The sequence below is a fragment of the Mastigoproctus giganteus genome, chromosome 8, assembly GCF_048544385.1.
Source record: "Mastigoproctus giganteus isolate SK-2022 chromosome 8, ASM4854438v1, whole genome shotgun sequence".
Taxonomy (NCBI): Eukaryota; Metazoa; Arthropoda; class Arachnida; order Uropygi; family Thelyphonidae; genus Mastigoproctus; species Mastigoproctus giganteus.
Window position 1 is genome coordinate 133,316,906 of NC_143582.1, and position 14,625 is coordinate 133,331,530.

At 38.6% G+C, this 14,625-nt stretch overlaps 1 protein-coding gene across 1 annotated transcript in view; it reads left to right on the forward strand.

The window, feature by feature from the left end:
- Window positions 1–14,625, forward strand: part of LOC150081829 (uncharacterized) — a 353,456-nt gene that overhangs the window by 151,151 nt on the left and 187,680 nt on the right. The window contains exon 6 of the mRNA XM_090379743.1: window positions 13,721–13,861. Within this exon, the coding sequence (XP_090235869.1) occupies window positions 13,721–13,861 (141 nt within the window). The remainder of the gene's footprint in view (window positions 1–13,720; window positions 13,862–14,625) is intronic.

Consider the following 14,625-nt stretch of genomic DNA (forward strand, 5'->3'; position numbering starts at 1 on the left):
ATGAAAATAAATTTATACTTACGTACACGGCAAAGTGTTATGTTTAATATACATATTAAACATAACACCTTGTAATATGATTTAGAATTTAAAATAGTCACTTATTTCAGATTGCTTTAAATTATCACTACAAAGTCTATGGATTTTTCAATATTGGATAACCATCTATATTCACAATTACTTGAAACTGGAATTCATTCAGGTTCATCTTCATTTTCGCCCTCCTTGGCAAAATTATCAGTAACTGACTGGGCAATTTCTTCATCTGTTAAAGCTTTAGTAACTTGTAGATCACCATCTATATTCACCCATGTCTTCAGGCTTTTCAACGTGATCAGTATCGTGACTTAGTTGACCATCATGAATAACTCAAGCGTTTAGGGCATAAGCCTCAAGCTATGAAGGAGTCTAGACTATGTATAAATATAGTGCAAATGCATCAGGAATACACAGCTATGTATTCCTGATGCATTTGCACTATATTTATACATAGTCTAGACTCCTTCATAGCTTGAGGCTTATGCCCTAAACGCTTGAGTCTAAATACATGATACACCATCAGGCATCTCTCATATTGTGGAGTTATACTTCATAACTGTTTTGCCATCATTGCATCACTCGGGTACCTACCCACCCACCGAAGAAGGGCCAAATAGCCCTGAAACGGTGCCGTCTGGGTGGTGGTATCCATCTGAGAATAAGTAACACTAGTCTTCTCCTTAGGTGAAGCGTTACTTATTCGAAGTAGTGCAATATCATGGCAACTCGTTGTGAAGGTATTCACAATATGAGATATAACTTAAAACGATGCCGTTTTATTAATAATCTGATTTATTCAGATACAGCTATGTATTCCTGATGCATTTGCACTATATTTATACATAGACCATCATGAATAATTAATCCACATTTTTTGAAACAGTTGCTAATGCAGGTTTTGGAAACCTCATTCCAGGCACACATTGTCATATGAAGTGCATCTAGAACAGTTGTCTGCTTTGCGATATCGGATGATGTTCCCAAACCTTCATCTGTAGACTGAATGAATATTCGCCTCATATCCGATCTATAAAAGGTCTTAAAGGTTTTTATTATTCCCTGGTTGAAAGGCTGAATCAGTGATGTGGTATTCGAAGGTAGAAAAACTAATTCAGTGTTTTTTAAAGTCAGCTTTGGATGAGCTGGGCAGTTGTCCAAAACCAATGCAATTTTTTTGTTTTTCTTATCCAATTGCAAATCCCATTTACGAACATAATCTTCAAATAAAGAAGCTGTCATCCAAGCATTGGTATTATTGGCATATTCAACAGGCAGCTGTTTTACTTTAAAACATCTAGGCGATTTACCCTTTCCTATAACCAATGACTTCATCTTGAGATTATTCCTGTCATGTTACATTTACTTTCGAAAAATATCACACAGCCGTTCAAAATGGATTCTTATAACCAAAGATGTGATTCTAATAAACGATGAAAGTTTAGTGCATTTTATTGATTTGAATCAGTTCTTTGAAATTTGATTCTATAAAGCAGCTGATTCGAATAACCTGATTCTACAATAAGTATAAATACTTACTGTATTTATACTTATTGTAGGAATCTGTATCCTCCGCAGATTTATAATCATCTCACATTTTTTCCCCCTTTTCTTCCACTAAGCTCATCACTTCCTCTGACATCTACTTTGGTCTAACTCTGAACAGTAAATCTTAGTTGGTATAAAATGCTTAGTGGTCTCTGATTACTTTTCTGAACACTTCTTCCTTGGCATATACATTTTTCAGCATCCTTATGAGTTGGGTCCATTGAAAAGAAGTTTCAGAATGTCCGAGCCTATTATAATCACCTTTGCAAAAACAAAAACTCTTTCCTTTCTCCTGTAATTATATCTTTAACTAAATCCCACCTCAATAGACTGATCATTTTCACCAAAGGTTCCTTCACTTGGAGAGTCTTAATATATGTCGAATCACTACTGATAACCAGATTAAGGATATTGCGTTCTCTTGCTGCACCTTTAGTAAACTGTTGTAGAAAGCAATTATCTAGCACATCAAGAATGTTTTGCTAATGAGTGAACTACAAACTCATGAGTAGTTCCATTTGATGTTTGGAAAGTTAAAATTCTCTGTAATAAGTGATTAAACTTTGCTGGCTCACTATATGTTTATCTGTAGTTGTTGCTTATATTTGTCACAATCTCTGTCCCTTCTGAACATACATTTCCAAACAGGATTAATATCCCATTCACAATATGGCTTTGTGAAAAGAAAAGAACAGAATATTCAATTGTAAAGGTCCTAAAACCCACGCAGAAACAAATGCAAAACAACTTTTAGGCCTCTTTGTGGACATAAAACTGTGTTTATCTGATGATATGGGTAATGCTTGCACAAAGCTCATTAATTCTTGTTTGTTGCCACAACAGCTGATGTTGATAACATGTTCTGAGGATTGCAGTGTTTCAAATGAGGGGGAATATAAAGTTGGGATACAAACCTAAATAACTTCAAGGGATGTGTAAGAGTTGTAAGCTATAAAAGCTTTCTTAGTCTCAACTGTGTCTACAGTAATGTCAGAAATTTTGTCAATAAAATGGCCAAATATATGAACTCTTGGTGAGGATAACTGCTGATATAATAGAGCTAACAGAAATGTGGTGTTACCCAGAAATTGCTGATGATAGGCTATACTGCATTATGTATAGTATATTTAGGAAGGGGTGGAGGAATCATGCTTCTTATCAAAAGCAGCCTAAGCATGAAAAGAGCTTTTGCTGTTTGAAGTTTCATCTTCCAAGATAGAATCTGTGTGGTTTGAGTAAGTTGGAAACAAAGGAACAATGAGAGTGGTAGCAATCTGTAGACCAGAAAATCGCAAAGAATATGATGTGAGTCTTTACATGTAGCTGAAATGGGCAAGCAAGCATGAATGTCTTATTATGGGTGACTTTAATCTGCCCTAGATTGTGTGGAATAAGTGGGAGGGAAACTCATTGTGGGAAAAAACTTTTTTAAATAAACTAGATGATTATTATTTGTATTAGCATGTTTGAAACAGTACTAGTGGTAAGAATATTCTTGATCTCATCATTGCTAATGAATCAGACGACATTACAGGGTTTAAAGTACAGGAACCATTGTCAAGAAGTATTATGCAATCGTAGGTTGGAAGGAGAAGAAAGGCATCGTAGTAGGTAAAGGCTCAGGTTTTTAACTTCAGAAGAGTGGACAGTTTAAGACACTATATGGCATCTCCAAATTGGGCAGGTTGCCAAGGGTTGGTGAATACATTTGAATTATGGAATACTTTTAAAGAAAAATCACAGAAGCCATGAACGCATACATACCTTTAGAAAAATATTATGAGGAGGAGGATGCCAAAATGGATGAGTGCAAAGCCCTCTAGTCAAATAGAGCAGAAAAAGATAGCGTGAGTTAGTTACAGAGTAATGAAAAGAACTGAAGCCTACAACAGGTACATATTGATCTGTAATACTTATTTGTACAAATAAGATTAGCAAGGCCAAGGCTGCGTACGCGAAAGCGTTGGCTAAGAGAGCAAAGAATAGGGACAAGGAATTTTTCGTATTTGGGAATAGAAGGAAACAAAAAGCGAATCAGATTGGACCCTTATGCATTGGGTGTGGGAAAGTCTTAGACAACCCAGCTGATGTTGCAGATGAATGGAACAGGTACTTTGTATGTGTCTTTACTAATGAAAGATCCTTTGTGCTGAGAAGACATCATGCTTGTGAGGTTGAGCCATATGAAATTAGTGATGTCATAATTACATGATTGTTTATTAGAAAAACCTTTGAGCATTAAGGCATGGAATATACTCTGTAGTTTTAAGGGAGAGTGTGAGGGAGTTTATTGAACCATTGAGGTTAATTGTGAGGGCATCTTTGGACTGAGGGGGAGATTCCATTGTATTGGAAAAGTTACAGTATATCGCCAATCCATAAAAGTGGTTCTAAGAGTGAAGTTGGTAACTACAAACCGGTTAGTCTGACTTCAGTGTTGGAAAAATCTTAGAGGCAGTGATTAACAGTGCAATCCAGAGATATTTAGATAGATATGTCATTCTGAAGGACACACACCATGGCTTTGTTAGAGGTAAATCATGTTAACTTAGTAGGCTATTCTGACACAGTTACTCATGAACTGCATTTAGAGAACGATTTCAACATAGTTTATTTTTATTTGGATTTTAGCAAAGCATTTGACTCTTTCCCTCATGAGACGATTACTATATAATCTTGAACAGGTTGGGATTACTGGTAAGATTCTAAAATGGATTGTTGGGTGGCTGTAGGGCAGAAGGCAGAGGGTTATGATTAATGAATATTCTTCAGATGGTGTAACGTCAGGAGTGGGGTCCCTCAAGGATCGGTATTTAGAACATTGTTGTTTCTCATTTTCATAAATAATACCTAAAAAGGGATAAGAGGCTTGATGTCAAAATTTGCAGATGACGTAAAAGATTGGCAGAGTCGTTAATGAACAGTGCCAAGCAGTGCTCCTTCAGGATGACTCGCAGACTTCAAAAATGGTTGTTTATATGGTACAGCTACGTTTTAATGCTGCTAATTGCAAGCTCTTACACTTGGGGAATAGCAGCCTCCAAATAAATTATACACTTGTTGGGGTTGAATTGAAGATAGTGGAGGATGAAAGGGTTCTGAGAGTTACAATATAGGCAGACGGAAATTTTCTGAACAGTGTAAACAGGCAGCCAGGAAAGCCTATTGTGTCCTATCGATGATTTATCGAATTTTATCTTGTAAGAGATAGGGAGTTCATAATCCCCATTACCCACTATATAAGGAGCGCATGGTCTCCACTATGGGAAACGAGATCCCCTGGGGAATCGTTTACAAACTGACCATGAATAAACTTCCCCGAGGAGAAGTTATTGCCGCCACCACATTGACCCAAGGAGGCATGTCCACAACCTGGGAGCAGACCATTTCCAATATCCTGGACACAGTCTTCCACCCGGCTTTACAACCAGAGACAACAGAGCAGATCCAACTCTGCTTAGAAAATGAGAGCTATCAAACAGCAACGACAGAACCTCACTTCACCGTGGAGGAGCTCAAGAGTGCTGCCACCCTCATTAGGGGAAATAAATGCCCTGGACCAGACCTCTTGGAGCCCGAAATCATCAAAAAGACAGTAGAGTGTTCCCCGAACCTGTTGCTCAACCTCTTCAACCTCTGTCTTCACTGTGGCACCTTCCTGACTTCGTGGAAGAAAGCAAACGTCAAACTAATCCTGAAAAATCCGACCAAACCACCACACCTCCCAGAATCGTACAGACCGATCGCACTTCTCACAGTCACAAGTAAACTACTTGAACGCCTTCTCTATAGACGAATAGAGCAATATTATGACAGGGCTGGCCTGGCCTCACCCAACCAGTTTGGCTTCAGGCGGGGTCGCTCAGCTGTGGATGCCTTAATACACCTACAAGAACAAGTAACAAGATGCACCAAGAAGTATTTCCTCATGATTGCCGTGGACTTTTCTGGGGCCTTCGATGCACTTTGGTGGCCAAGCATCTTGGCAAGGCTTCGGGTTGCTGGGATCCCAGGCAACCTCTACAGGGTTATCAAGAGCTACCTCACAAACAGATCCATCAGGATTGTTGCTCCCTATGGAACCCTCTCCAAGAATACATTTCGCGGCTGTCCACAGGGTTCGGTCCTTGGACCACTACTGTGGAACATAGTAATGGACTCCTTCCTAGCTATAGACCTTGACGAGGTAAAATCGCAGGCCTTTGCTGATGACCTCTTACTGACAGTGACAGCGGACTCAAGGACACAACTGGAGACACTGGCAAACCGGGCTCTGTCCACCCTTCAGGAATGGGCAAAGAAAAATCAACTTAGAATATCCCCTGCAAAGACAAACTCCATCCTGCTCAAGGGGTGCCTCAACCTCAGGCGGCCTCCACAAATCAAGATCGACCAGAAAACAGTTAAATTCTCAAAGCAGCTAAAGTACTTAGGCATGATTCTAGATCCGAATCTATCATTTCAGGACCACCTGAAATATTTGCGTACAAAAGTCAGACGATACACTGCATTGGTTGCCAGAGTCACTCGCAGAGATTGGGGCCTAGACAGACGGGTGCTACGTCTTTTCTATAAAACCATCTTCACCCCAGTTGTCACGTATGCATCTGGCGCATGGTATCAAAAAGCCACAACTGCTGTCAATAAACGAATCATTGACTCGATTCACCGATCAATCCTTCTGACCATTACTCGGGCTTGCAGCACAGTGAGCACGCATGCCCTGCAAGTCCTTGCTGGTGTCCTTCCACTGGACTTAGAGATCATTCGACGGGGCCTCACGCACCACCTGGACAAGGGTATCCCACAGACATGTTTAGGATTCACCACCGACATCATCAATAGCAAGACTATGGAAAAGAAAAAGCTGCATGCTCACCTGCTGCAGGTGTGGCAGGATAGATGGGCCACCTCGCAAAAAGGCGAAATCACCAGAAAGTTTCTGCCCAACATTGGCCGGGTTTTTCCGAACTTCCCACCCTGGTTTTCCCCGGGCCTACAAGTCACATACCTACTGACAGGACATGGAGCTCTGAATGCAAAGCTATCCCTACTCGGAATACAAGAAGATCCCACCTGCACCTGTGGGGGGCTGGAGAGCTGGCAGCACCTCATGCATGATTGCCAGCTGTATGACGACCTCCGCAGTGCATTCATCACCAAAATACAGTATCTACCATACGGACAGGAGCACCACATCTTGGACACCAGGGAAGAATATCAGGCTTTCTCTAGCTATGCACTGGCCCTGTTCACAAGACGGAGAGCTCTTATCGCAGCGAACCGCAGTCAACCACTGACACAATAAGAAAAGTACAAACCTTTCATCTAGCGTATAGCCCACACGTCTAAATTTAATAACAACAAAATTCTGCCCGACCAATTAGGCCTTTTAACACATCGTTCTAGCGTTCAACCCCAACCAGCGATTTCCTAACAGCAATCTCCTTAAGAATTAACGTCAAACGCGTATATATATATATATATATATATTTTTTTTTTTAACTACTATTTTATTTTATTTTTTTTTTTACTTTTATTATTATTATTTTTTATTTTTTATTTATTTATTTATTTATTATTATTTTTTTTTAATAGGCCCTAGCCACTGAAATCCCAGGAAACTAGGTGGCAGGACCTGCCAGAGCAAATTGTTGTGATACTGGATACACCCGGCTAGCCTCCACGTGGCAGGGTATGGGCAACGTCGGGCCCCACTAGGGGCCTGGCGGCCAATAAGCCGGACAAACAATGGGCACAACAGATCACACTGCACAGACATGGCCCACACACTTTCAAGTCTCTGGCTTGACAGTGTACTGTCCTCGATACAGCGAACATACACGGAGATGGGAGAAATCCTAGGCGCCGTCTGACACGAACATACCTTATACCTTATATAAGGTAGTTGTAAGACCACAATTGGAATACTGTGTTCAAGTTTAGAGGCCTCATCTGAAAAAAGATCATTGAATTCTTTGAAAAGATTCAAAGACAGGCAACTTGAATGTGGGGTTGGCAAAAGGATGACCATGTGAGGAAAGACTCCGATTATGTGAGCTACAGAGTTGGGCAACAAGGCACCTCAGAGGAGACTTTATGGAGGTTTATAAGGCTCTGAGAGGGATTAGTAAAATGAATGAAGGTGGAATTCTCCCTGTTATAAAGAATTCCGGTAAAGGGTCATAAATTCAAACTACAGGAATTAAGGTTTAGATTGTAAGAAGTTTTCTTTTAGTCAGCGAGCTGTCGATTGTTGGAACAAGTTGCCTTCGCAGGTTTGAATAAATTCAAAGGTAAACTGGATAGTTACTTGTGTAAGGAGGAAATATATAATTTGTATTTTGTTATCTATTTGGATTATTTTTTATTTATTTATTTATTTTTTATTATTATTTTTTTTTCAGTGCAGAAAAAGCCTGTGGCTTCCTTGCACTATTTGGCAAATGTTACTGTTATTATTACTATTACTTTCAATGGGTGGTGGCTTTGACACATTCTTGGCAAAGTGCCCTTGAGAGGTTCAGAGTGTTGGTCAACATATCCATCCCACTGTATCAACTTATCACTATTTCGAAGAAATGAGTGTAATAGTCAGTTTAAAACAAAAGCAAATCATTATGAAGGTCACCAGGGTGCCATCAGATTCAGTTCTGGGATGTGTCAGTTGGAATGCAGTGGTTGATTCCTGGCTTGGAAAAGGATATACCAGCATTACACAAGTTGCGTAAGAAGATTATTTGATTTTAATCCTGACAGGAAACTCCTGGAAGTTGTCTGTACATAATACATTTCATTCGTAAGTCTTGCCCACTGGCTTATTACAGTGGGTGCCCCTGGGGCTCAATTATTGGGTCACTGCTTTGGTATGTCAAGTTGAATGAGTGGATCGTACTTTTTCTAACACTTTCTTCCAGTTATATCTGGATGACCTTTAGATGTATCAGAGGAGCCCTTGAGACTAGAGCAAATGCTAATTTTTCCAAGCTAGCAGCTTGGTTGGTAGTCATTGCATAAGTTTACCCTCTCCCCTGATAAATGTGGCAAGTTGATAAAAAAAAAAAAAAAAAAGGTTAACTCAATTTAAAGAGGCTGCTAGCCATCCAGATTTAAGGCAGGTCCATTGCTAATCACTGTTTCACTAAACACTGGGTGTAGTAATGGATGAAAAGATGCATAAGATTCTGAGGATAAATAACCACTAGTGGCAGTGGTCACAGTATATTGATTTGTGATTTACTTAAAGAAATAACTACCATCATGGGCAAAGGGAAGGGTATTTGCTTTCGTAAAGGTGACTACAGTGGTCTCAGACGGTTTTGAAATTCTATACAGTGGGACCAAGTGATGACATTACCATCAACAAATTCTAAATGGGATGCATTCAAGGAATTAATCATAGAAACTACTAGGCTTTTCACCAACAAGAAATACTCTTCAAGATATAGGCCTAAATGGATGCCAGATGAACTGACAAGACTCGTTCAACTCCAATAAATGGCAGTTGAAGTTGACAGAGAAGAAAAATGAATAAGATGCATTAAATTATCAGGTGACACAGAGGCCTATGATAGATATAAACTAATCTGTAACCAACTCACAAAGGAGGTTAGGCAAGGGAAGGCATATTATGAAAAATCTTTGCCAAAAGAAGCAAAGAAAAACAGCAAAGACTTTATTTATGTAAATACTAAAAGGAAGGAAGAGGACAAATCAAATTGGTCCATTTGATAACAATGGTTCAGCTGTTGATGATACTGCTCAGTTTGCTGACAAACTGAATGAGTATTTTGTATCTACTTTAACCTTTAACTATTTCAGGGTGGCCACTGAAAGACTGAAGGGTTTTAAAAAGTCATAACTTGTTCATTTTTAATCTTTTTATTTTCTTTTTTTACAGGTTATAGCACATCCCTTGGAGATTAAAATGGCTACGTATGATGTCCAGCAATGAGTAAAACTCGTTGGGTTTTTCTATTCCAGTGAAAGATCAATTATTGAAACTCAAAGAAAATACTGGCAACATTTTAAAGTCCTCCTAGCGATAACATGATTTGGAACCTAATCGCCCGGTTTAAAAGAACTGGATCAGTCAGCGATCTTCCGGGAAGAGGTCCTAAGTGCACTGTGCGCACTGACACAGCGATGGAAGCTATACGGCAGTGTCCTTGAGGATCCATCTGCCTCTATCCGTCATCGCTCTGCTCAACTAGGCATTGCCAGAACATCGCTTCAGAAGATTCTGAAAGGGTGGTCAGTTTTTCAGTGGCCACATTTTAATCTCCAAGGGATGCTCTATAACCGATATAAAAAAAAAGAAAATAAAAAAGATTAAAAATGAACAAGTTATAATGATTTTGTAATAACTGTGAGGAAACCAGAAGAGAAATGTTGAAGATAAACATAAGGAAGGCAGGCACCTGGGTGGATGGAATCTATTGAATTAAATTAAGGGAGGTAGCAAAGGAAATAAGAACACCCTTAGCCATATTATGAGAGCATCCTTGGATTCATAGGAGTTCTTCAGGAACTGGAGATGTGCAAATGTATCTTCAATTCACAAAGGGGGATCAAATGGTGATACAAGTAAATACAGACTTGTTAGTTTAACTTCTGTTCCGGAGAAAATAATGGAGTCACTGGTTAAAGAAGCATTGTAGAATCATCTTGACAAAACTGCAGTTATAGTTCAGGCACAGCATGGATTTGTTAAGGGGAAATCTTGTTTGACCAATTTGATTGGATATTATTATGAGATGGTCACAAAAGAAATAAATGCAAAAAATAATTTTGATATCATATACTTGGATTTCAAGAAAACTTTCATACTATTGCTCATAAAAGACTGCTGTACAAATTGGAGCGGTGTGGTATTAAGGGAAAGTTGCTGCTATGGATAAAGGGATGGCTGAGTGGGAAAAGACAGAGAGTGACAATCAATGGACACTGCTCTTTGGGAATAATGGTATTAGTGGACTCCTCCAGGGTTCGGTATTGGGACCATAGTTGTTTTCTATATTTATCAGTGACGGCATATCAGGCTTAATGTCCAAGTTTGTAGATGATACAAAAGTTGGGATGGTTGTTAATGACATGAATGATGGTATATTACTGCAACAGAATATATAAAAGTTAAGCAGATGTGCTGAGAAACGTCAATTGAAGATTAACATTTACAAATGCAAAGTACTGCATATAAAATATGGACTGGTCATGTAGTTTAGTGCATGGTACTGCACTCAGAGTAGTGAAAGATGTAAAAGATAATTCTGCAGTCAGATATGAAGTTTATCCGATGCAGCTAGACTGCCAGGACATCTCATGGAGTTTTGTCATTGATATACTGGAATTTTGCTAGCAGGGATAATGATGTGATTATTCCATTGTATAAGGCAGTGGTCATGCCACATCTTGAGTACTGTATACAGGTCTGGAGGCCTAATTTTAGGAAGGAGATATGATGGAATGAATACAGAGAAGGGTAGCTAGATTGGTGAGGGGAACAAAGGGATTCTCTTACCAAGAAAGGCTTCAGTTGTGCAAATGGCTGCATCTGTAGACTTAGACACCTATGAGGGGAGATGATTGAGGTGTTTAAGGCTTTGAATGGATTGACCAAGCTTAGTGCTGATAGGATTCTTCCTCTTGCTCAGGCTACTCACACGAGGAGGCAGAAATTCAAATTGAGGAAGGATGGTTGCAGAATATATGTGCAGAAGTTTGTGTTTAGTCAGTGGGTTGCTGATTGGTGGAAAAAATTTTCATCTTTTGTAGAAGTTGACGGCTTATGTAAATTCAAGAAAGAACTAGCAAACTGTTGTAGGGAATGGGTGTGTGTGTGTGTGTGTGTGTGTGTGTGTGTGTGTGTGTGTGTGTGTGTGTGTGTGTGTGTGTGTGTGTGTGTTTGCTGATGCTGTATAAGTTTGCTTTCTTATATAATTTGCCACTGCGAATGCTAAAAGTCATCTATTTCCAACGTTTTCAATGAGGGTAAAGGCTAAAATATATATCGTTTTGGTTTCCAGGATGGATTTGGACTTAAAAGAAGAATGCCATATACATACCAATCATCATATTCATACCTTCTTTAAAATGCTATATACATACAAGTTAGCATTAGCATTAACATTAGTAGAGGCATATGATGCAAGGAAGCAAGCTTATGCAGCATCAGCCAGAAACAAAAAAAAAAAAAAAAAAAAAAACTTCACTCCTCCGTTCATTCAAAATACCTGTCCAGCTGGGCCTTAAATTTATTTAGGCTATCAACCTCCACAACAAGGGATGGAAGTAAAGTTTGGCATAACCAAGCTAGTAATGACTTGGTCACTAATTAACTGTTTAATTCCCATTTTCCAGTTCCCATCCAGTTTTCAGTGGTCCCTGTGCACTACTGTGCACAGGGACCACTGAGAACTGGATGGGAACTGGGACCACTCAGTTTCAAACAAGTATGTTTAGGCACCCTTTAAGTTCTTATTGGTGGAGGGGAGATCTTCCACTTGACCTGTAAGTAGTGTATTGTTACTTTTTACTCGGTTCACTTTGTAAGGAAGAATGAGAGTGCCAGTTTTCTTACTATTCATATGGAAGTTGTCACAGATGTTTGAAAAGAGAAGGGTTTCGGATACTTTTATTGCATGATGGTAAGAGGATTGGGAGTCCTGTCCAAAAAGTGAAGTTCCCCTTAAATTTTTTCCATCTGTGAAGAATCACTAAATCTACCATCAGTTTGTTCAGACCCAATCTAGCTTATAACGTCAGAGCAAACCTAATGCATTTCCTCGACAGGACATCTCTAGTTCTGGAACATGGTCTTTTTACTACTAAGGAAGCCTTCTGTGTCATTATGACATGCATTTTTTGCACCTATGAAACCAGAGACAAACTCTTGGGATTGCACAGATGACTATGCTGTGACTACTAGGAATTATGTAACTGACAGACAATGATGCTACCACTGATATTCATCTCCTGTTTTTCTGGACGTGACTTCATCTTGTTACGCTGTTATTTGTTTTCTGCCTCTCTTTGGATGGGCACTGCTACCACAGCTTTTCAATTCCTGTCTTTCCTCAGATAGAACTTATGACAATTTACTGGACTGATCATTCTGTACTTGTGATTACTTACTGGACTGTTCTTGTTCCTTGACTCGATTCAGGCCCTCTTTCCCTCCCCCCACCCATGAGTTTTCTACTCTTGGATAGTCCTGGCATCAGAAGTACCCTTCTGATGCCAGGACTATCCAAGAGTAGAAAACTACCATGGCCCATTATGGACCACCCCAATCCACTTACCCTTCTACAGGGTTCCCTCCACCTTCAGGTTCTTGCTTCCCTAAGTGAAGAGAGAAGATACCCATTCGGGGTATCTTTTCACTCTTCACTTTTCTCTCTCTGTGTCTCTTTTGCTTACCTTCATTTCCTTGGTTGCTTATTCTTTTACTGGCTGTCCATGCCAATGGACTGATGCTGGGAGGCTCTTTTTTTGGCGGTGGCCAAATGAATGACACATTACACACTCAAGGCAATACAGTTCACATACAATGTGTATTGGCAATGATGCAATCATCATTGATATATTAAATGTCTTTTTATGGGAAACACAAGAAATGCTTGGCAGTAGAATGGAATAAAGTGGTAATGCTGGTGGGAATACAGTGCAGTGCATTCCCACCAGTTTGATTTATTTGGGATTTTTTTGTCACATATTTATGTGAATGATACTTTTCTTGTTATAACTCAATTTATTTTTATAATTTTTAATCATCTGGTGTTTTCTGTTCATTAAGTATATTTCTTTGTTATTTATCGTATTATTTACAACTTATTTTGGTATTTGGATATTTAATGATTTTAATGTCCCAAATTAAGATTCACTTGTATTTATCAATTCCATTGCGAGCCTTAAGGAAATTTGAGTTCTATTACTGAGTTTCACAGCTTATTATTTATTAGCAGCAACTCATCAAATCAGCCAAGTTATGCAGTCCACTAAACATAAAATGTGAATAATATGTATGTTTCTTCTTTTATTTTATGTTTTATATATATATTAGTCATTTTACCTATGAAAACTTAAAATCTTAATTGAATTGTTAATTTAAATTAGATTTTTTTTTTTTTTAAACTAGGTAATGTGGTATGGTTAGATGAAGTTAGTGCTGCTCGAGCTTTGCTTGGATTAAGTCGTCTTTTGGTTGTTAGACGACACAGAAAAACTGAAGATAATGTCCAGAGTGATATAACGCAAAATGAGCATGAAAGACAAAACTGTAGGTATTATTAGTATTTGTAAATGTCAAAGAAAAAAAAAATTAGTATTAGTATTGGCAAGTGATATTTATTCATACTGCACCTTCCATGATACCAAATGCTTGTTTGTTCCATCAATCAACTACGTTCTGGCTGAAAGCAAATTCCACATATCTATCCTCAAACATTGTTCCTTAGCTAAATACTTCTAGTTTTCCTTAGCTTGCCTAATCCCTAAGAGGCTTGATTGCAGACTAGTTTGTATGTTTGTATTTACTATAGGCTTCTGTATCCCATGTTAATTTATAAGCATTCCATGCATTTTTCTTTTCTGCCACTAGTCTCACCAGTCCAGTTAACATCCGTATAGGTCTAAATCTGGAATAATACTTTTAGTTGGTGTAAAAAGCTGTAGATTCTCTGATTACTTCACTCATTCGCTTTCCACATAAAGTTAGCTGGTGGTAATGTCATCAGATGGTCCCACTTAAGAGAACTTAAGAATTGTCTACATATCTACAAGCACTTTAGTTGCTGTATGGAAAATTCGTTCCCTTTAAACATGTCATAATCTACCTGCATTTACTAACACATCACTACCTAGCATTGATTTTGAGTACTAAAAATATATTAGCAGTCTTGATCTGTCAAATATTTGTTTGTGATTATTTGTGCTATAAGTATATTATTTGATAATACAATAATATGCAGCTGCAATGAAAATAAGAAGTAAGACTGAATAAATAAAGCCGTAAGTTGTTTAGGCAATTCAGTTTGAGTTATC